The 23,212-nt window shown below is 38.2% G+C and overlaps 1 protein-coding gene and 1 long non-coding RNA gene across 3 annotated transcripts in view; one reads left to right on the top strand and one right to left on the bottom strand.

Moving 5' to 3' along the window:
- The window catches only part of rgs12b (regulator of G protein signaling 12b), a 90,280-nt gene that overhangs the window by 64,047 nt on the left and 3,021 nt on the right, over positions 1-23,212 (top strand). Inside the window, exons 6-17 of one of the 2 annotated variants that reach the window (XM_083538583.1) lie at positions 9,364-9,533; positions 9,831-9,923; positions 10,173-10,316; positions 11,662-11,841; positions 14,493-14,637; positions 14,935-15,029; positions 17,158-17,352; positions 18,865-18,938; positions 19,098-19,224; positions 20,477-20,573; positions 21,939-22,006; positions 23,006-23,102. In XM_083538583.1, coding sequence (XP_083394709.1) covers positions 9,364-9,533; positions 9,831-9,923; positions 10,173-10,316; positions 11,662-11,841; positions 14,493-14,637; positions 14,935-15,029; positions 17,158-17,352; positions 18,865-18,938; positions 19,098-19,224; positions 20,477-20,573; positions 21,939-22,006; positions 23,006-23,102 — 1,485 coding nt within the window. The remainder of the gene's footprint in view (positions 1-9,363; positions 9,534-9,830; positions 9,924-10,172; positions 10,317-11,661; positions 11,842-14,492; positions 14,638-14,934; positions 15,030-17,157; positions 17,353-18,864; positions 18,939-19,097; positions 19,225-20,476; positions 20,574-21,938; positions 22,007-23,005; positions 23,103-23,212) is intronic. The other variant, XM_083538584.1, reaches the window with a different exon arrangement.
- LOC310724649 lies at positions 19,017-22,560 on the bottom strand. The gene is made up of 3 exons (XR_014533129.1): positions 21,422-22,560; positions 20,046-21,326; positions 19,017-19,423 (listed from the first exon to the last, which is right to left on the bottom strand). It is a non-coding gene; the product is annotated as an uncharacterized lncRNA (long non-coding RNA).

Raw genomic sequence — 23,212 nt, forward strand, 5'->3', positions numbered from 1 at the left:
TCTTAGTGTCTGGTGTTTAGGTATGAGGTAAGTGTAAATGTCATGTTATGTAACACATTGTTTGTTACGACAAGTACCCGAGTTCCTCCTGAGACTGATTAAGAGGAGTTATTGGCCGCTCGAGACGTTCTTGCCCTTGCTCTCCTCTGCTTCGCTTTGCCCCACTTTCACACCACCCAATTAGCACGTGTGAACACCGTGCCAACATCGGCGTGATCATCGTTAACCGTGCGCCCCAGCCAGGCGCATAACAAAGGCGTCGGGGGAGCGGGTCAGGATCCGCCATGATCCAAAGGCAAAACTGCATGTAGGCAAGTGGTGAAGAGCGAAAACACTGTTATAAAAAGCCTTTTCGCTCTGACTTCCAGTTTCTCCGTTACATGACAAGCTGCATTGCTTATTATTATGAACTGTAAGAGATAAAGAGAGCAGTATAGTTGCTCTAACGTAGGTGATAACAGGGCTTACTTATGTCAGGCATTCTATCACTTTATATATAGCTTCGGGGTTATACAAAGCACCACCCCTACACTGATTTCTTTTTCTATAACACCTCCAAGTGTTATATTTCTTGCTAATTATATTCACCTATGTGTGAGTGTCTGTCTCAGTCATAACAAACATCTCCATTTCTGTGTAGGTGAAGATTCCATCACATTGTAAATCATTCTCAATCTCCTTACTATCAATAGGATCAGTATTTTAGGAAATGTTTAGAACCTGCCCAGCCTTCACTGCTGTATTTATGCATATCAAAGGGTTTTTACTGCAGCTACTAAAAATCATCAATAAGAGCAAATAAATCAGCAACAGACAGATCGGGTTTAGAAAAGCCGAACTGTTTTTTGTGTTTCTATCTGATCGCAGATCAGTAGGAGTATTGAAGTAATGTACAGGTCATGTGGTGACCTTTATAGTGTATTAAAATATTGAGTGTGGGTGAATAGACAAAAAAAATATCTGTGTGTTTTTATTATGAAAAAATACCTAGAGAGGAAGCACAAAATGTAACTTTTTGGAGAAAAGGAGGAAGAAATGACTTTACCACTGACTGTTACACAACTCTGACACTGGGATACAGAGATTACACGAATTAGTACCGAGGTACAGTACAGTGACCAGGGTCATACAGAGGTTTTTCAAGACGGATTCTACTCACAAGGGTCCATCAAAGAAGTTGAGACCTTGTGCTGTATCTCAGGTGCAGAATCTGCTTAAAAAAAAAACAGACGCATGAGTGCTGCAGCATTGCTTTAGATGTTGCAAAAGCAGAAGGTCCGCTTGTCAGTGCTCAGAACATATGCTCACACTGCAGCAAGTCTGCTATAGAAGCTGCACATTGACTACTCTAAAATATATCCACGTTTCCTTTCTATAGTATTGTCCCTTATATTATAAAATGGTTGCTAAAATGTGAGCGGTGTACTCACTTTGAAATACTGTAAATAAATATATATTAAAGCAAAAGGAGCTCCTACCAAGTATTTAAGTACATATACAGTAAATGAAAATACCTTACAGAAAGCCAACAATTTACAAAAATGTTTTGATTGGTCTTATGAAGTATTAATTTTTTTTTAAATAGTGAATTAGTGGATTTTTGTTAAATGTGAGCCAAAATCATAAAAATCAAGAGAAATAAACACTTATCTATCTATCTATCTATCTATCTATCTATCTATCTATCTATCTATCTATCTATCTATCTATCTGTCTGTCTGTCTGTCTGTCTGTCTGTCTGTCTGTCTGTCTGTCTGTCTGTCTGTCTGTCTGTCTGTTCACTGCAGAGTTGCACCAACTATTGCTATGATGAATGCCACATTCTACATTTTATTTATTAATAGTTTAATAAAATTCTGGGGATGGTCTGAGAGACAAGTTAGATCTTGTTGTTACTTGCTGCAATACACAGTAAATCTCTCTCTCTGTCTTTCTGTGTCCCTCTCTGATTAATTTGCTTTAAAAAAAAAAACGCAGTCTGCAATTTCCTCAGAAATTACAGGGGTTTATTTTAGAAATCTGTTTATTATTAGTGTTAGATTATATGGCGTGTCTGCTTAACAAGTCCTTGTGAATGAACTGTTACTATAAAAACACAAATTTATTAGAAGAAGCACATTGATATAAACTCATCAGTATTTGATGCATGGTGGTTTGATTTGGTTTTAGTGTTGGAGGTGATGGAGCTTAGGAATTTGCTGGAGATCTTTGTCATCATCCTGGTGAGAGAAAAACAAGTGTCTGAGTTTGGCGTATTGGTTAAAAATTGGAAGATATATCTCGCTTGTGGATTTACGTTGCAGTCACACATAGATGTCATAGTTTTTTTTTTTTTTTTTTGCAAATGTGTGAGAAAACACAAATTTCTATGTCTCAAAGACTCCCCCCCCCCTTAGTCGAAAGCAACAGATTTACCCCCGGCTGTTACAAATGCTGACACTGGAGACTCCTTCTCTAAATGAAACATATGCTCATTAAGCTGGACAAAAGTTTATGGACACCTGACTATGATTGATATGTGCGTTTGAAACATCCTATTCCACATTTAGTGCCCATTTGCTTTTATAATAACCTCCACTTTTCTGGGAAGATGTTTCACTAGTCTGGATTTTGGAGTGTGCTTCTGGAGATTTGTTCTCATTCAGCTACCAGGGTGTTAGTAAAGTCCTATGCTGATGTAGGTGAAGTAAGGAGGCCTGGGGTGCAGTCAGCATTTACATTCATCCCCAAAGTTGATCAACAGGGTTGAGATCAGAGCTCTTTAGCAGGTCACTTAAGTTCTTCCACTCCAACCCATGTAAACCAGATCTGGCTTTGTGCACAGGGGCATTGCCATGCTGGAGCAGGTGTGCGTCCACCAGTTCAAGTGGGGGGGGGGGGGGATTTTACGCTACTTCAACTTTGTGATAACAGTTTGGTGCCAAGCCACATAATACAGATATCTTAATACTTTTGGTATTACTGAATTATTGAATTATTACTGAATTATTGAATTATTACTGAATTATTATTTATTTATTTTTAGATTAAATGCAAATTTTCTCATATTACCACCATGTTATTGTAATTCTCTACAGTGTAATCACTGGATATTATTAACAGGGCAACACTGAAGCTTGAGATTGTAAATATCTAAAAAAAAATAACAATATTACCTAATCAGCGCCATCTGCGAGCGTGTTTCTTTTTCATAAGAATTGTGAACCATACACAGGGAATTTATCTGACATTTTTCCTTACCCATTCCTCGAAGCAACTTCCTGACTATGTGAATGACCTTGTAACCCTGGAGAGGTCAGCGTACGATCACACTTCTAAAGAAATCACACTTTAATTGCTTGCATATTCGTCAAAAAGTATATAATGACTTCCTGGTGTTTAATGAAAGTGTGTGTAAATGTGTGAGTGGTTAGCATGCTGTTAGAGCGCTATATTAGCCTCCTCATTAACATTGCAGGCTCATGTTGCTTCCGTCATTAATGTTTCCCTCGTCCAGCAGCGTTCAATTATTCAACGTGCGATTGGACAGGGCTTTGTGCCGGACGTACCGTATTTCGTGCAGGTGTGTGTTCATGCGTGCTGCTCGACCGTGGCTGCACCTTCAGCTTTATGTTGTGCGATGTGGAATAGGTGCGTGTACAATTACCGTAGGGGCTTTTAATGGCTAATAGTCCAGCGCATGGAAACGTAAGTGTGATGGTAGGCAGGCATGGATGTAAAGGCCTGGAGTCCTGCTGGCATGAAGTACCTGGTTAGGTGGCATCATACAGGCTCATACCAGCTCTATCCAGGTAAGACTTCCAGAAACAGTTTGAGAAAAGACAGGATCTTGATAGACAATGGGGTGTAAAAAAACATATTATTAGCAACAAACCTATTATTTAATGTTAAAATATTTTTTTTGTTTTTAATATTGTTGCTACTGTTTTTTTATGTTATAGCAAACAGTAATAAATATCATAGCACTTATCCTGTATAATGGAAACTGACAATATTGTCATATTGTGCATGATTTGTATAAATCAGTTACTCCAAATGCAAAATTCCTGTTCTTTTTATAATCTTCTGTAAAATTCAAAGGTTTTGCTTTTAGCATATTAACCAGTAGCAGCATGTCGAATTTTAGCGAACCTTTCACTTGGAAGCGTCACGTTGCAACAAATAAATGGCATCGTTAGTGTTTTCGAATTGTGTGATGTTTTGTTTGTTGTGACGTGTTAAAGATTTTTGCATTTTGGTTCTAAACATTTGAGTGTGTGTCATGGCAGCACTAAATTTGTATTGTGCAGGATTAAGTGTACTTGTCAGTTTTTAGAACCTGGTAGATGTTCATTTAAGAATATTAATAAAAAAATGTTTTCCCCTGAGAAAAACCAAAAACTCATTTCAACACATTTCAATATCCTGAAAGTGGGGATGAGGGAAATCAGTGTTTAAGATGTTAGCAGTGGTGGATGAAGTTCACAAACCATGTACTTGAGTTGAAGTAGAGATATAGTAGGTAGTAAATATGACTTAAGCAAAAGTAAAAGTGCTCCCTTTAAACTTTAAAGTAAAAGTACAACAGTATTTGCCTTCAAATGTTTTTATTCAAAGCTCTATGATTTATTATGACTATAATGTTCCCATTATCATTTTTATCACAAGACCCTTTCTTACTAATCAACTCCGTTTATGTGAAAAGACTCTGCTACTCTCAGTACAGCAATCTATAAAATGAATGATATAAATGAGTCAAACACTGATTGATATCTATTCAAATTACCATGAGCCCAAAACCTTTTGTTTACCTTCTAAAAAAATCACGCAAATGAGGCTAAGGGTGTTGTGGCAAGTCAGAGTCAGGAGTTTCTTCCATCATTTATTCCTGTCAAAATGTTTTGCTGTATGTTCGTGCTAAGTAGATACCACCAAGCGCCAATCAAAACAAGTTCAAAAGTTCAAGTGATTGGCGACTTGCTGTGTTAAGACCTGTTCAGTTTGTATCCACTCAAAAATAAAAAGAAACAATTGCAAAATGTAGTTGAGTAAAAAGTAAGATATTTGACTTTGAAATGTAGTGAAGTTAAAGTCTCCCCTAATGGAAATACTTCAGTAAACTACAGATATGCGGAAAAGCTAGTGAAATACATTTACTTCATTACTGTCCACCACTGGACGTAAGAATCCTGATTGTAAAGCTTTTCAAATCCTATGCCCATCACTATTTGGCCTCTACTTAGTTGTAGAAATTAGATCATTTGGAGTCACTCTGGATAAGGTCGTCTACCGAGTGTCATAAATGTAAATAATAAGACGTTGGCTTGGAAAGTCAGAAGTTTACATCCCAGCACCACCATGCTGCCTCACTGCTTGAGCAAGGCCCTTAACCCTCAATGGCTCAGTTGTATAAATGAAATAAAAATCACTCATAAGAGCGTCTGCCAAATGCCATAAGTGCGAATGTAGAAATCTCAGAAATTAGGAATCATACAACAAACTGAACCATAAAACAAAACAAAAAAAAGAATAATGACAACGTGGCTGTAAACAGTTATTGAACTACGAGATGCAATGAAATTCAGTTTTTTTCTTTAGGATTAACTTGTTACCAAAAGAGTTAAAAAAAAAAACAAACAAACTGAGAAATAAAAAAGTACTGAAGATTGTATAATCGAGCTCGAGGCTTTAGAAATGACAATCCACAGACGCTTCAGTTTGCCAAGTAAAATAATCGCTTCCATCTGGGTATATAAAAGCAGATACTTTTTTAACCATAAAAAGCTTTGAATCATTACCAGCAGGCCTGCAGTGCAACCCCAGCTAACCTAGAGTGTGATAGTTGTTATAGTTATTCAGAAGTGCGTGTGTGTGTGTGTGTGTGTAGCCACTGGAGGTAATCTCATAAAAACATTATACATAATGTTGATTTGGAGCTGTTGCATGGTTTTATCATTTTGGACACTGGACATGATGAAAGGCCATTAGGAGATGTGCTTCTAAATATATTGTGCTCACTGAATAGTTCTCTGTACCATATAAAACATAATAACAGACCTGAAACAAACTGGTGGAAGAGATTGATTAATTTCCGCACAGAAAAAAAACAGTCCAACATATTATAGAACAAGGTTTCTGACACCTGAACGTAAGAACATCCTGTTTCACATAGTCCATGTCCACACTAATAGGTTTTCATTAAAAAAAGGCATTTTTTCCCTCACGGTTTTGGCCTGAAGTCCACACTGAGACGACGTAGGTTTTGAAAACTCATTCTAAAGTTGATCAATTTGAAAACGGCGTTTTTGCATTGCAGTGTGGACTGTAAAAACAGAGGCTTTGTAAAATCGCATTTTTTAGTCATTGGCGCGATGTTTGAAAGAGCCGGAAACTAAGTAAACCCCAGGTGGAAATGACGCAGGTCGAAGTGAAACGCGTCAAAACGAAAGAGTGAACGCAGAGCATTTTTAGACGAAAAATTTGAATCAAGATTTTGAATTCATCCGTATTAGTATAGACGTATCCACAGTGCCCATTTGCTGTTATAATAACCTCCACTCTTATGGGTAGATGTTTCACTAGATTTTGGAGTGAGCTTGTCTTGATTTGTGTTTATTCAGCCACAAGGGTATAAGCAAAGTCAGATACTGATGTAGGGTGATGTGAGGGTGTCTGGGGTGCAGTCAGCATTATAATACATCCCAAAAGTCTTCAATAGGGTTGAGGTCAGTGCTCTCTAGCAGGCCAAGATGAAGATCTTCAACTCTAACCTCTAGTGATATCAGAGTTGAGATATTTTGGTGTTTGTTAGCCTGGCTGCAAAAAGGAGAAAAAGCTAAACGCATGTTCTCAGATGTACACATCATTTGTTTCCTCAAAGGCTGGGCAATGAGGACCTGCTATGCGGCTAATGAGAAACAGAGCACTAACGACTGCCTTGTGAAACTTTTAGCATCTGGTCGGAACTTTCTGTTGGATGGGAATCAATCTAGGCATGTGTTTTTTGTGTTTACTCTCACTAATGATACCAATAACAATATCAGGCTGAAGATTACTGATTATGCTGGCTTTGTGCACAGGGGCATTGTCATGCTTGAACAGATTTGGGGGCTCCTAGTTCAAGTGAAGGGGAAATTTGAATGCTATCGCACCCAAAGACATTTTATATACGATTGTGTACCTCAAACTTTGGGGAAATATAACACATGGCTGGAAAAGCCCCAATACTTTTATACATGTAGTGTATTTTCTTATACATTTGACAAGCCCAGATATCAGAATTTAGAGTTTGTTTTAGGGGGGTTTGATGCACAAGGAGCAGTAGCTATAAGGGAGGCAGAGACTCAGATTTTACTTTTGATCAGAAAGTCATGAGTTAAAATTCCAGCACCACCAAGCTGGTATGGGCCCTTGAGCAAGGCCATTTAACGCTTACCTGCTCAGTTGTATTGTAATGATATAATTGTGATTATAGGGTTAATGAGAAACAGATCGCTAATGACTGCCTTGTAAAATCCTCAGCACCTGGTGGGAGCTTCCTGTTATGGAGAAGCTTTGGATATGTGGAGTTATTGTGAGCTTTTTTTTTACACAAAACCCTACTTACCGGTACATAGGGATCCACCAGTTGCTCACATACAGATTGACCCGGTCTAACAGTGACACAGGAACAGATTGGGACTCTTTTAGGCCGATATTTATCAGGCTTCAGCACTGAAACGTCTGTAACATGTCATCAGTAGTGATTGAGATGCCACACGAAGGTGAACCAGGTGAACATATTTATTCGATCAAACCACGATAATTTTTTCCTGAATTCCTTTAAGGCATTTTTTTTTTTAAGTGAGTAGACTGAGCACACATTGTCCAGTCAAAGTATTATAGGAAATGACAGACAGCCGAAGTGTGAACTCTTTCTGAGTGTAATAAACCATTTCAGTTTAGCATGTTTTTATAAAATGTGGATAAATAGCATGATGTCAGTACAATGTTCCGGGCGTCTAAGTGTGTGTGTGCGCACGTGTGAGCATGTGGTTTGTGTGTTGTGTGTATTTATGTTGACGGTACGTATTGTAGGTATTTGTACAATGTGTGTATAGGATGTGCGTCTGTGTGTGCGTGTGTATATACTTATATTGTGTGTATGTATTTGTATGAGGTGTGTGTATGGGTGTGTGTGTGTGTATAATCTATGGTGTGCATATGTATTTGTATGATGTGTGTGCGTCTGTGTATGATTTTGGTGTGAAAGTGTGTATATGTATTAGTATGGTGTGTTAGTATGGTGTGTGTATGTGTGTATGCATGTGTTGTGTGTATGGTGTGTATATGCGTCTGTGTATAACTATGGTGTGTGTGTGTGTGTGTGTGTGTGTGTGTGTGTGTGTGTGTGTGTGTGTGTGTGTGTGCATGCGCATGCGCATGCATGTCTTGTGTGTATATCTTTGTATGGTGTGTATGTCTACAGTGTAGGTGTGTGTATATCTATTTGTATAATGTGAGTGTGTGAGTATGTTGTATGGTGTGTGTATGTCTTGTGCATGTATATGGGTGTGTCTGTGTATGTCTTTGGTGTGTTTGTGTGTTTGTATAATGTGTATAGTAGTATTCCCTATTATTAGGTTACAGCAATGCATTTAGATATATATTATATATGCAGTATTTTTTTATTTCTTGTTCTTGTCTATCTTGACGTTTTTCAATATTTATTGAGTCTGTTTCAAGAGATTATCGTTGGGAGTGACGAGGATGGACAGGATTAGAAACGAGTTTATTAGAGGGACAGCGCATGTAGGACATTTTGGGGACAAAATGAGGGAGGCGCAATTGAGATGGTTTGGACATGTGTAGAGGAGGGACATGGGGTATATCGGTAGGAGAATGCTGAGGATGGAGCCACCAGGAAGGAGGAATAGAGGAAGACCAGTGAGGAGGTTCATGAATGTGGTGAAGGAAGACATGCAGATGTAGTTGGTTCGAAAGAGGCAGATGTAGAGGACAGGGGGGGATATGGAGACGGATGATCCGCTGTGGCGACCCCTAATGGGAGAAGCCGGAAGAAGAAGAAGATTTAGTCTGTTTCAAACTTGCAATAGTAAACACTAAATACATCTAATATCTCATCTCGCACTAAGTAAATAAGTAGGAATTGTATCAGAGTACATTGTTACTCTGACTTTAAACTCTCTGGTTCTTGGAATTGTCTGGAATCGGGTTTTGTTTATAGCTTTCTGAGAAGTGCTAAAAATAAACCTTTTGTGGAATATTTACTGAATGCTTAAGATTCAGCTGTTATTGTTGCAATTGTTGTTGATGTGCAGCAGCGACACTAATTGTGTACTCGTGTGCGTGTGTGTGTGTGTGTGTGTGTGTGTGTGTGTGCAGAGCTGAACAGTGCCGATCTGAAGGGCTGCGGCAGTGACAACAGCCTGAACAGCAATGCCAGTCTCCCAAGTGTGCAGTGCCACAGACGGCACCCAGAGCGTCGCGTGGCGGCATGGGCCGTCTGCTTTGAGCGTCTGCTGCAGGACCCCGTCGGCATCCGTTACTTCTCAGTACGTCGCAGTTCCAACATAATTCCAACATCTTTTATCCTTCGAATCCCCTAATTCTGAACTTACAGCCTTTAGGAGTGAACAGATGCCATGTTTCTAACAAAAATAATTGCAATTTCAGTAGCTTTATAAGAGATTGGAGAAACGAGCTGGTACTGAGAATGGAATTTTTGTTTAAATATAACTCGGCCTGCTCTAAACATGCCATTAGTGCTTGCCTAAAGAAGAGCACAGCTGGTCTAATGTCTCTCTGCTGGTTGCATGATTAAAGGGGGTGTTGTTTTTCTGACTCGGCAGGAGTTTCTGAAGAAGGAGTTCAGTGAGGAGAATATCCTGTTCTGGCAAGCGTGTGAATTTTTCAGCCATGTTCCAGAAACGGACAAGAAGCAGGTACACAGCTTTCCAGCTTCCCTTCACCTGAAGCAAAGCGAAACGCTTGAGTGAAACTCCCACACAAAACACTTGCCTGAGTTATTCATGTACAAAACATTCTGGAAATTCAAGCTCTTGCGTCTTTCGCGTACTTATAATATAATGTTTTTTACTGCGTGAGTCATAAGTGTTATTAAAGCTAGATGAAATCCTGGCCGTCGCAAACGCCGATCCGCTTTTGACTACGTCATGACCTGTGACCTTTAGTTATCCCAGAAGGCGAGAGAGATCTACAACAGCTTCCTGTCCAGTAAAGCCACCACGCCGGTCAACATCGACAGTCAGGCGCAGCTGGCCGACGACATCCTCAACGCTCCACGGCCCGACATGTTCAAGGAGCAGCAGCTACAAGTACGTAAGAGTCCACACAAAGAGCACTATGCCATTTCAATAAACGCCTGGACCAGAGAGAAGTACGGAACATTGAGTACTCAGTGGAAATGAGAGGTAATTAGAGCTCATTAGACTGCTGCTGCTGTCAGCTTTAGTCCGAAAAATTTCCACAAGGTTTTGCAAAATCATTTTGTTAAATGCTCTGAATATCACAGTACTGCTCGATCCTTCCATCTGATTGGCCAGAAGGTGTTGACACTCTGTGACAAAAGGCAAAAAGTAGTGTAAGTTAATTTAATGTACGGGTGTAACGGTAAACAAAATTCACAGTTCGGTCCGTACCCTGGTTTTTAAGTCCCGGTTCGGTGCAGTTTGATGCAAAACGTAAAATTGCTTGTTGTTGTTGTTTTTTTTTTTTTGTACTTTTTTAACGTTTTTGTTAAAATTTGTGAACATCAAAAGTTCACAAGTTCACTTTTTTTTTTTTTTTTTTATAAAATGCCTGCTTGGTTAAATTATATATAAAATTATATTTTATAATATTTAATCAAAATAGAATATATGTAAATAACATTGTATAAATTAAATTCATTAATGATATAATTATTATATTGGTTAAATTAAGTAAGCGATTAAATCGGCGTATATTAAGTTGTTTAAATAAAATTCAATAAATGAAAAAAAATTATTGTATGCCTCCTTGTGCTTGTGGTTTCTGTATATTGTTCTTCTTTTTTTTTCTTTTTTTTTCTTTTTTTTTTTACAGGGTAGTGGTTCCAGACATAATTACACTATTCTCCTTAACTTGCCTCATATTTTGACTGTGGCTGCTGAATGATAAATGAATGTTCAAATAAATGATGGATGAGAAGAGCTGGAGATGTGTGCGAGCGCTGAACCGGAGTAGTGGTGTTGTTGACAGCACACTTGTGTAAGAGATAAGTGTTAGCATTAAGAAAGCCGCATATGGAGAGACAGTCTGCTGTTTGTCTTCTCACCGTTAGAAGAAGACTTACCCCTCCGACCCTGCTATCACGAGGTTGTGTAAATAGCCTTCCATGTTTTAGAGCCCTGTAGCCGACACTCACAGTGCACATGATGGAACGGAGAAAAGTTTCTGGAAGCCCAGGAGCGATACCCTGGCATGGCGCACTGCAAACTTCACCAAGCTCTTGCTCTGAATGCGAGATTTGTTCTGTCCAAAAAAGGAGCCTCTTATCTCCGAGCAGAATTAGCGCATTCAGAGACCGAGTGTCGGCCATCATCGTTTCTGTACTGAAGGCAGAAAGTCTCCAGCTGTTTTATTGTGTTTGGTACATTCATTTACTCCATTCTGCCTTTTTTTTTTTTTTCATTTCTGCAGATCTTTAACCTGATGAAGTTTGACAGTTACACACGCTTCCTGAAGTCCTTCCTGTATCAGGAGTGTATGCTGGCTGAGGTAGAGGGACGTCCTCTACCAGACCCACACCACATCCCCAGCAGCCCCACGTCCAAACATAGCACCAGCTCAGAGCGCTCCAACCTGTCCACACCCAAGAAGGTACACACACACACACACACACACACACACACACACACACACACAAACACACACACACACACACACACACACACACACACACACACTCTTCCACTAAGTATCCTTGTATAGACCATATTTATTTTATTTATCATATTTTATTTATTTATTTATTTATTTATTTATTTATTTATTTATTTATTTATTTATTTATTTATCATCATATTTATTTAGCTTGTCACCTGTTAGTTAGCTTAATGTAAAACTAACTAAAATAGATACCTTTTAATTATAATAATAATTTGTATTTTATAAAGCGCCTTTAAAAGTAACATTTCAAAGCGCTTTTCAAGCACAGAAATAAAAAAAGACATAAAATAATAATAAATAATAATAATAGTAATAAGAAAAAAAAGTAAAAAAAAAAAAAAAAAGTCAATAAACATCACAGAATACATACAAAGAAATAAAGAGATCATATACAATCTATCCGGAAAAATTACGTTTGTAAGAGCAGTTTTAAAATCACTAAAATATTTGGTGTAAGCTTTGTTTTTTTTAGTTTTGTTTTGTTTTTTTTGGGTGGGGGGGTCAGGGTTTATACTACACAACTTTAAGTATGTTTGCACTCACAGTGTTCACATCGCTGGCTGCTGCCCGCAATATCTATTTGGTTCCAATCTCCATTCTTTCTATTGCTTAATTGTGTTTTCAAGGGGCTCAAGTCCTGGGCTTCTCGTTTAGAGCGTTGACACCTGCCCAAAAGAGCAGCCCAGCAGGGAGGAAACACCTGGTGTCTTTAAATTGCTTCTGAATATCCACACTCTCTAATCTCAGCACAAAAGGCATGATGAGGTTACCCTAGCATAATGATAAATCAGACTCATTAAGTAGTTTCAGCTTTTTCACGCGTTTCTATTCATTTATGCCACGGCATTTGAATTCTCGAACCCGATTGGTCGGAACATGTTGATCAATTTTCCATAACAGCTGCTCTCACAGTAGTGCAGCTGCAAGGTGAATCACTAGTTTGCATTAATATGCTTGCTTTGAGTTTCCATAGTAACATCTTACCCTGGGTCTTGTATGGCTGTGTGTTATTTAACAAGGGTAACAATTGTACAGGACGTCTTTGGATGCGGTATTATAAGATTTTCTATTCTCTTGAACTTGGAAAACGAGCTCCATGAACCCTACTGAACACCTTTGAAATGAATTAGAACACTGACTGCACCCCAGGCCTCCTCACCTCACCTACACCAGTACCCGACTTTACTAACACCCTTGTGGCTGATGAACACAAATGTCCACAAACACACTCCAAAATCAAGTGGAACATCTTCCCAGAAGAATGGGGTAAATTATAAGTCCAATTGGGACTAAATGTAGAATGAGATGCTTAAAAAGCACATACCATGCTTATGACCAGCTTTTGGCAATATCGCGTATGTACGTTCATTTGGCAGACGCTTTTATCCAGAGCGATTTATTTATCTCGTTTATACAAATGAGCAGTTGAGGGCTCAGCAGTGGCAGCTTAGTGGTGCTGGGCATTCTGATTAGAACTCCAACATCTTAACCTTTAAGCTGGAGGTACAGAGGTACGGTTTATTTATTTATTTATTTTGGTTCGGAAGGCATGTGTTGCGGTTTCTCAGACAGTTTCTGTGTGGTTTTTCTCTCTTCCTGGGAACGTGACTTTCACAGCGATTCCATAATTACATTAAATGTAACTAAGAATTGAATTAATGTTGCATAAGAGGAATGAAATACTTTGGGATATGCTGTTATATGAATATACTGTAACCACCATTAGGGTGGTAGCAGTAACTGCAACTGGTGGCTGCACACCACTACGCCCGCTGTTAATTGTTTTCCTGTAACAACACTTGCTGTGTTTTATTATTCTCCTATAATTCAATTAGATGTCAGGAAAGCTGCTAGAACTCAAGCTCACAGAGGTTGGATTATGTTCAGAAGAACATGGTTAGGCCAGATGACTATCAAAGGACAGTCAACAAATCTGATCAAACCCTAACATCCCTGTAATAGAGTCAGTGGTGACTTTGAAATGTAGTGAAGTTAAAGTAAAAGTCTTCCCAAAAGATGAAAAAGCTACATAAGTACTGTAGAGAATTACATTTACTTCATTACTGTCCGCCACTAAGTAGAGTGTGCTGATGATGATAAAGAGGGACGTGGCGTCGTGTATTAAATTACGCAATCTGAACCGGAAGCTGTTTTGCAAAACACAACAATAAGCCCACAAAAGAGACTTTAACCACAGAGTGTTAAATGCAGCACCTTTACACAGAAAACAAAGTTAATTGCAGAAGTCTTCGTTTCCAGGGCCATATATTGCAGGTGCTTTCTCTCTACGCTAACACGATGAAGGATACTAGGAATGACCCGATGTTCACGTTTTCATGGGATTTGAGAGTTATCAGTTTGATCAAATCAGGAAGCAGGGTTGTAAAGACTTGGCCTGAGAAGACTTTCTCCATCTCTGCCTTACATCTCATCATTCCAGAGCTGACAGTGTGTTTAGAGAAAAAGGCTTCTCAGTGTCTGGGAAGTAAATCTCACCCAGTTATCATATGCTCTGTTTGCGAAAGTGATTTAAATAAGGGGGAGAAAGAAAAAATAACAGAAATGATGAACGGTTTTTGCAGGAGGAGAAGAAGAGCAAATCGGTGAAGGCACTAAACGAGGAGTGTAAAGATGAACACAGCGATAAAAAGAAAGGAAGTTTATTCCCCTGGCCCCGGAACCGAAGTTTTGGGAAAGGACACAAAAAGAAAGACCTGGGAGAGTACAGTGAGTTGAAAAGAATGGATGGATTTTGTATTTACATTGTGTGTGTTCTTTTTTTCTTTGCTGGATTTGATTTATTGTGTGTGTGTGTGTGTGTGTGTGTGTGTGTGTGTGTGTGTGTGTGTGTGTGTGTGTGTGTGTGTGTGTGTGTGTGTGTGTGTGTGTGTGTGTGTGTGTGTGTTCATGGTATTGCCTCCGAGCATGATTATTATGAATTTTTTAGGATAATCTCTCTATAGAGTACATAAAAGTGGATCTGAACGAGTGTGTGTGATTATTGTGTGTTTGCTGTCGCTTCAGGCTTTTCAGGCAACGATGGGCGCAGAGAGTCACAGGGTTCTTTATCTTCTGGCGCGAGTCTGGAGCTCGGCAATTCGGCTTCAGGGAAGAACGAGGTGAGGAACCACTAGCTCTATTTCTGACCACACGCACCATCTGCCTGCGGGCGAATAAAGCACATTACCTATTTGTGTTTGATGTGTTACAGTTATGGACTCCTCTGACTGTAAATAAACTCCTCTGACCTACTTTAATACAACATATTCGAGTGTTGACACATTATTTCAATGGGTACAATAAATATTTGCCCTTTTTTTTTTTATTTGCAATGTGGGTACTTGTACCTGCCGATTCTCTCCGAGTATAATTAGAATCCATATTTGTTCATGGGAGATGCAAACATTATGTCTCTCATGCTTGCGTTTACATATGCGAGAGATAGATATTAGAGAGTGACAGAATAAAGAGTTTAAGGAAAAAAATCAGTAAAACAGTGGTCCACCAATCGGTACCGGGCAGTGGATCATTTGGTATTTGCACTGTCTGCGGGTTTTTTATTTTATTTTTAATTTTTTTAAGAAAATGTCCATTTCTATACTAATTTCTTGTACTTGTTTTAGTCACAGCTCCCTTTGATTCTACGTGAGTTGAGTTACATTTTCATTAGCTATATACAGGTAGTTCCCGAGTTACAATAATTTGACTTACGTTTTTTCCATCTTACAATGATGATAGCAATATGACAAAATTGTACAAATATTTGAGATTTTGCGTGACAGGCAACGTAGCAGCGTATATGCAGTGGTGGACGGTAAAGTAAAGAAACAGTAGGTAAAATATTGCTTCACTAAAAGCAAAAGTGCTATCATTAAACTTTCACTTGAGTAAAAGCACAAAAAAAAGTATTTGCCTTCAAAAGTACTATGATTTATTATGGCTATGATGTTTAATTATCATTTTTGTCACAAGACTCTTTACTAAATCAACTCAGTTTACGTGAAAATACACTGTTACTTATAGCACACCAATCCATTAATAGAATAAGATTAATGAGTCAAACACTAATTATTAAAATGATCATGAGCGCAAAAAAATACTTCAAAAAGTAATATAAGCAAATAAGGCCATGGTTGTTGAGGCATGCCTGGTTTAGCGAAGTTAGTCTCTTCCATCATTTCTTTCTTTTAAAATGTTCTGATTGCTGTTGAACTGACGCTGAAGTGTATATTTGTCACAACAAGTTTAAAACAGAGCACGCTCGACCCTGACTGGTGACCTGCTGCGTGTTTGACCAGTTAATTTAATATCCACTTGTAAATAAAAAGGAACGATTGATAACTCAAAATGTAGTAAAAAGTAAGATATTTGACTTAAAAATATAGTGAAGTCCAAGTCTCCCCAAATGGACATACTTAAGTAAAGTACAGACACGCAAACAAGCTACTTAAATACAGTAATGAATTACATTTACTTCATTACTGTCCACCACTGCTGTATATGTGATACGGTATGTTGGGACGCTGCCAGGATGTACGCACCTTCGACCTTGTTAGATGCCTCACTTTTACCAGTGGTCGACAGAGTTCAGCTGTCTATGTGTTAGAGCGTATATTTTTAGTGTTTTTGGTGTTTCAGAGCCCAATTTTTAGCTCTTGTCTTTTTATCCTTGTTGCTGGATGCTGCCACGCACACGCTACATGCCACATGCATATATACTGTGTAGTTTACACATTACGCTACTGTAAGTTGCTTTGCAATACTATATTTTGTTCAATGATGAACAGATTACAATTTACTCCCCCATTCTGATCATCACCTTTAAGTATAGGCCATGTCTCGACTTATTTGAATCGATATTTTTAAGTTATGTATTTTCAAGATGTATAATCGTATATGTATATCGTAAGTCAGGGACTACCTGTATATTTAATAATTTAATAATTTAATATGTATCATTGTAATATAATATGAACGTTGGTACGTTTAGTTATATGCATGACACCCCCCCGACCAAGGTGTGTCCTACGTGAAACTGGTGCAAAAGAGGTTGGGGATTGCTGTTATAGTATACCAGCACAAGCTGTTTTCAAATAAAAGATTGGTCACTCATCTGCATGTCCTTACAGTTCCAGCATTGTCGAAAAGCTGCTATTGAATTATTTCGAAATCCATTCCAACACTTGTAAACCATATTGATCCTTTTTTTTTTCTCCCTTCTTCTTCTCGTTCTTTCTCTGTGTTCAGGGAGAGGTGTCGCGTAACTCCATGTCGTTATCGGAGCGCGCCGTACGTTACTGTAACATTAACCTGCCGGACGGGTCGTGTTGCTCAGTACCCATAAGACCCAGCGTGTCCATCCGTGAGGTTCTGCTGGGCCTGTGTGAGAAACTCTGCATCAACCTGGCAGCTGTAGATCTGTTCCTGGTGGGAGGAGAGAAGGTAACAGCAGAAGACGAACTTTTTTATTCAGTGCTATTTTTGTGTGTTTGATATAAGAATCGGAATACTTTATTCTAATTAACAATTATTTTGATGATCTACTAACCGGAAGAATAAGTATAAAGGTGTATTCAATTGTACACAAGTGTGCTTGAAAAATGCAAAAGACACATATTAAGTTATATATGGTTTATGGTGGCTGCTTGTGAGCATTTGAGTATGAAAGGTAAATCAATTTGTATTGTATTTTGCAGATGACAAGTTGACTAAAAAAATCAATATAAAATATATAACATTGTTTTGATTATTAAAAAAATACAGAGACATTTTGTTCATTTGTGAAGAAATAAGCATCTCAAATATATAATTAATAAAATTTTGTATAATAATGAAATGATATATGCATAAATTAAATGTACAAACATTGAAAACAAGCATTTGAACATAGTAAAGCTGCAGTAAATCATGTTTGAAAACAGATTAACTGTTGTAGTAGACAAATACTATAAACAGAGAATGTAATGGAGAAGCGCAGCGTTTTGATGACTCCATTACTATGTCGCTCTCAGGCTGTTCACCCAACCTGATGCCCTCCAGTCACGATAGAACAGATTACACAATAGCACTTTATTAAACTACACCATTTTCACATAATGAGGATTATGCAGTTTCTGCTTACCATGCTGATGTTTTACCATCATTCCTGACATCATTCCTGACAGTGCTTTTTATTTTCACGTGAGTGTGCATCACTGTGGTACTTCCATGCCACACAAACTCCGCTTTGCATAACTTCCAGGTACAGTTTTCTTTGTTGCGTTTAAAATAAAATGCACTCATGCCTTTTTTAATATAAAATGCTCTCATGCCTTGGATGACTTGGGACGCACACGTTTTCCTGCTCCCGGTTGACCTGTACTCTGTAATTTTGCAAGCGGCTGTGTAGGTTACCGTCACCCTAAACCATAACTTGAGCAGCCCAACTAATTGATAACGGCATTTGTTGACAACGGATTTTATTATCAATTATTAACGATTTTCTTCGAATAATTGTTGCAGTTCTGCTTTATTCATCTCACAGGGAAATGGTTGAGTTGCAGTTGCTCACATTAAAATTAAAGTGAAGATTAAGAAAAGATCAGAGTACAATAAAATATAAGAAATTTTAAATAAAATATATACATTGTTATATGTAGTTTTAGATGTTGTACAATCAATGAATTTCAAATCTTTTTGAGATATACTGTATGTAATGTGTAGCAGCAGTGACAGAAATAGTAGCAGTAGCAAATAGATGGCAGAAAAAGTCAATGATACAGTTATACAAGTAATTGCACATGTAACAATTATTATTATTTGTATTATTATTATTATATATTTTTTTTATTCTGTACTAAACCGAAGTGGATGTGATGGTGTGAGTGTTCCGGGTGTGTTTGCGTGATTCTAAGCGATATCCAATCCTCTGCTGTTGTGTTGTGTAATAATAGTGTGCATTGTCTGTGTGTAAAGCCTTTAGTATTAGACCAGGACTGCATGACGCTGTGTTCCCGAGACCTGCGACTAGAAAAACGTACATTATTCAGGTATACACAGCTCACTCGCTTCAATCTATCGACTTTATTCGCTTTTAGAAATGATTATTCATCTATATTGCAATGTTAGAGTGCAAGGTTTAGCCTGTGGCGTATTAATGTTCTTTATGATGTATTGTAAATAATCAGGGTATTTCCCTGCTCCCTCAGGCTGGATCTGGTGCCCATAAACCGCTCCGTAGGACTGAAAGCTAAACCCACCAAGCCTGTGACCGAGGTGCTGAGGCCAGTGGTGGCTAAATACGGCCTGCACTTAGGAGACCTGGTAGCCAGGATTGTGAGTATCATATTGAATGATCTGCTGTCGGTGTAGTTCAACATCTGCCTTTGATGTTGTTCAGCATTTTTATTTTTTTTTTGTAGATATTAATATAATGAATAATATGAATTTAAATAGCTTCATGACATTTAAGTGGCTGGTGATTTTCTCGTCACTCTTTAAAAAAACTTTAATTTGGGCTCAACTACTTCAATCTCTTTATTGGGTTTTGAATACTCTTACCGTATTTTCCGGACTATAAGCTGCTACTTTTTTTCTCACGCTTTGAACTCTGCGGCTTAAACAATGAAGTGGCTAATTTATGGATTTTTCCTGGATTTTTCCTGGTTTCACAAGCTTTAAGCCAAAAAAACTGAGCCCCATAACATTAATCCAATGAAATTGCAGAGCGGGTTCAGGTGAACCAATGAAACTCTTTATATTAAATCAGATGCGCTCCCACTGAATCGGGCCGCACCACATCATAAATATGGATGAGGTTCCTCTGACGTTTGACCTGCCGCTCACTCAGACTGTCTACAGGAAATGTGAATCATTCGTCATGCTGAAAACAACCGGGCATAAAAAAACACACTTCACCTGTGTTCTGAGCTGCTTTCTTGGTAGGCTACTGTTTAGATACAAGCCGTGTTACAGACACTGTCTTTCGTTAAAGCCTGTGTAAAGTTCATTAGTTTCAGTGTAGACCTGCGGCTTATTTATGTTCAAAATAAAAATCTTTGTAAAAGTCAGTGCGTGCGGCTTATATTTGGGTGCGTTTAATAGTCCGGAAATTGCGGTATGTAATTTTATGAATTAAACAGTTTGGAGAAAATGACTAAATATTGCTATTTTTTTCCCCCACATTAAAATAGACAAAATGGAAAGATAAATGATGTACAGAGAGTGCGTTTTAGTTTTCTGATTGCTGGCGCTTTCCAGAATATTCACATAACAGTTACAGTTTACTCACGAAGACCGACCCACAGGTTAAGATGTAAAACACAATGTTTCATATTTAATTTGACTATTAAAGCAACGTGAATAGTATAGAAATACTTTTATAAAATTGTGAAGCGTATTTAACTGTCTGTTCAGTTAACCTTGTGGTGAACCATGCTTCTGTTCAGAAGAGTTGTTTTACCCATTGACATATTACACACAAAATGTACGTGCCTGCTTCCATCATCATTTTTCCCAGTTGATGATTCAGAGTCAGTCTAATGCTGTTTATAAAGGAGTGTGTGATTGTGTCTGTGTGTGTATACAGAGTGGGGAGAAGGAGCCGCTGGACCTGGGCTTGCCCATTTCCAACCTGGATGGACTCAGAGTGGTGCTGGAGATGGCTGAGCATGGCGCTGCAAAAGGTAAGACATATCAACCAAGAAAATTTTAGCATTTGTGAATCGTTCTAAATTTCACCAGATGCAAGGAACATCACCAAAACTGTCACATATTTTGTTGGACCGCCTTTAGCTTTAATTATGGCACGCGTTCGCCATGGCATTGTTTCACTCTGACTCTGTAGCCACTCTAACTCTGTACTAGACTACTACAGTGTCACTTTATAGTTTATTACTTCATACAATTTCACTTTTTTTATACTAGCAAATGAACACTTTAATGACAATCATACTGGGTCACTTTAATCTGTACTTCTGTCTATATCCATCATGTTTTTTTTTATCCTTTACCTTTATTCTCTATAGTCAGACTATATTTTCATATACCTTTATACTTTATTTTATTTATTTTTATGTTACTTTACGCTTATTTTTATCTTTATATTGTATTTCCTTCTACAAGTCGGCAATTAAAAAAAGCATTTAACTATGTCATACTCTGTATGAATGTGTATGTGACAAAATTAGAATTTAAGAAATGATATTGTGTAACAATAAGAACTGTCATCACAGCTACAAATATAGAGTCACAATTCAAGAATTTTTATTTTTCAAACAGTTATATACAGAATACAACTTGTGGTGAAGCGTAAACCTGATCGGCTGCACAAATAATTGTGCATTAAGTGTGTATTGTAAATGTAAAAAAAGAGAAAATATGAGAAAATATATTAGAAAATAATAAAGTGGTAGTAAAAGTAGTGCAAATATCTTTTGCTGTGCAGATGGGAAGTACAAATTGTATAGAATTTAATAAGGTATGACAATAACAAACCAAAAATAGTAACAGTGACAATGTAATGTGCAAATACAGAATGAACAAGATGAACATGAGTATGATTGTAAAAGAGAACTGAGTTTAAGAGACTATGGGATAAGTTGGATGGGCATGCTCGCATTGAGAAGATATATAAAATTATATATATCATTAGTGGATTAAAGAATTCACCCACAAACCAATGGGAATAAATGACTGGTATTTATTCTAAAAAAGATATAAGATAAAAGTTTATCATTGTCTCCTTTTTTTGTGTCTATACCTGCCTTTAACTCTAATCCTAAATTAATATATTAAGATATAGTAAAAACTTGAATTTGTTTTATGATATAATTAGGAGATATGAACATTTTTTATTTTTTTATAGAGTCTAATCCTGGGTACGAGATTCTTCGTAAATCATTTGTTTAGTGAGGAAAGGCAAAAAAAAAAGTCGCCATCTTATCATCCATTATTCCTTTCTAAATTTGTATGCTTATCTGTTTCAGCTCTGTAAACACCAGGCCCTCTATCTGATCTCATTCTTCCTTCGTTCTGCTCCTCCCCTACAGACAAACAGAAACTGACCTTGACCAAAAGCCACGGGCCGCCACTGTCCGCACGAAGTCAGTCTGCTACAGTAAGCACATGTTATATAGCTCTCTATAACCACTGTGTATGAAAACACACTTTTCTGTCGCACTTGTCTGACTCTTTGGCCTGTGTGGTGGAGGAATCTGTGCATGGCCACCCCCTCCACCTCTTCTCTGTCTTCCTGAGGCTGTGTGTGTATCTCAAGACCCTCTTGGATCTGTGGATGATCTAACCACACTCTTTCTCCAGCAGTCCTACAGCTCATTTGTGCTCTCTGCCTACACTTGAGGTTAATTTACCTGAAATTCTAGCGCGGGATTGCGAAACAACGAGAACTTTGGTGGTGGTGGTGGTGGTTGTCGGTGGTGGTGGTGGTGGTGGTTATTATGCTGTGCTTCGGTGGAGTAGATCTGAATTCATGCAGCGACTGTAGTGGCACTAGAGTTTTCAATGTGTATGTGGATGCAAGTCCAAGAAAAAGTCTACTGCCCCCTTATGAATTAGATCTCCCCCATTCTTAAAGTAGAATTCCCACAGGGCATTTTTCCACTGCTCAGTCAAAAAACAAGAACTGTCCCTAATAATAATAATAAAAAAAAACAACAACAATTGTAGGACATTGAGTTCTAGTTTATTTCCGAATCACTGGAGAGACGGCTTAATGATCTCAGTGATAACACTGGAAGCGACTGATTCATTACCCCTGCATGATGATTCCATGGATAAGTTCAACAAGGATGAAGTTATCAATTAACCAGTTGTTCAGAATGTTTTACCTACAAAGTCTAACATGTTGCTCTGGCTGCTTTGGTGCTATTGGATCGAAGAGTTACGTATAGCATAAGGTAAACCAGACTCGAGTTAGATAGGGAAACAGACAGCTCTGGTGGCACCACCCCCAGCCTACCAATTTGACCAGGTACCTCAAAGCAAGTAAACGGGGCACTTAGTAGTGAGTAGTTTGTGCAGTGGAAAAAGACCCTTAGCAACTTCAGCCCTCATGCACCCATCCCTAACGTGCCCCGTTCTCATTGTGACCACTCAGGCGGAAGACAGATCATCAGGGAAGGCTTCGACTGTCAAAACCAGGGCCCAGGTGGAAAAGCGAAAACAGAAAAAGCTTAATATAGATGAAGCTGAAGGTAAAGTTCCTTGCCCTCTATCTAACCTCCTTTCCTTTCTTTGTACGGTTGTTTAAATTAACTTTATATTGCTTGGCTACATCTTTTGCTTAACCAGTCTGAGCTAATGC

The sequence above is a fragment of the Silurus aristotelis genome, assembly GCF_946808225.1.
Source record: "Silurus aristotelis genome assembly, chromosome: 4".
NCBI lineage: Eukaryota > Metazoa > Chordata > Actinopteri > Siluriformes > Siluridae > Silurus > Silurus aristotelis.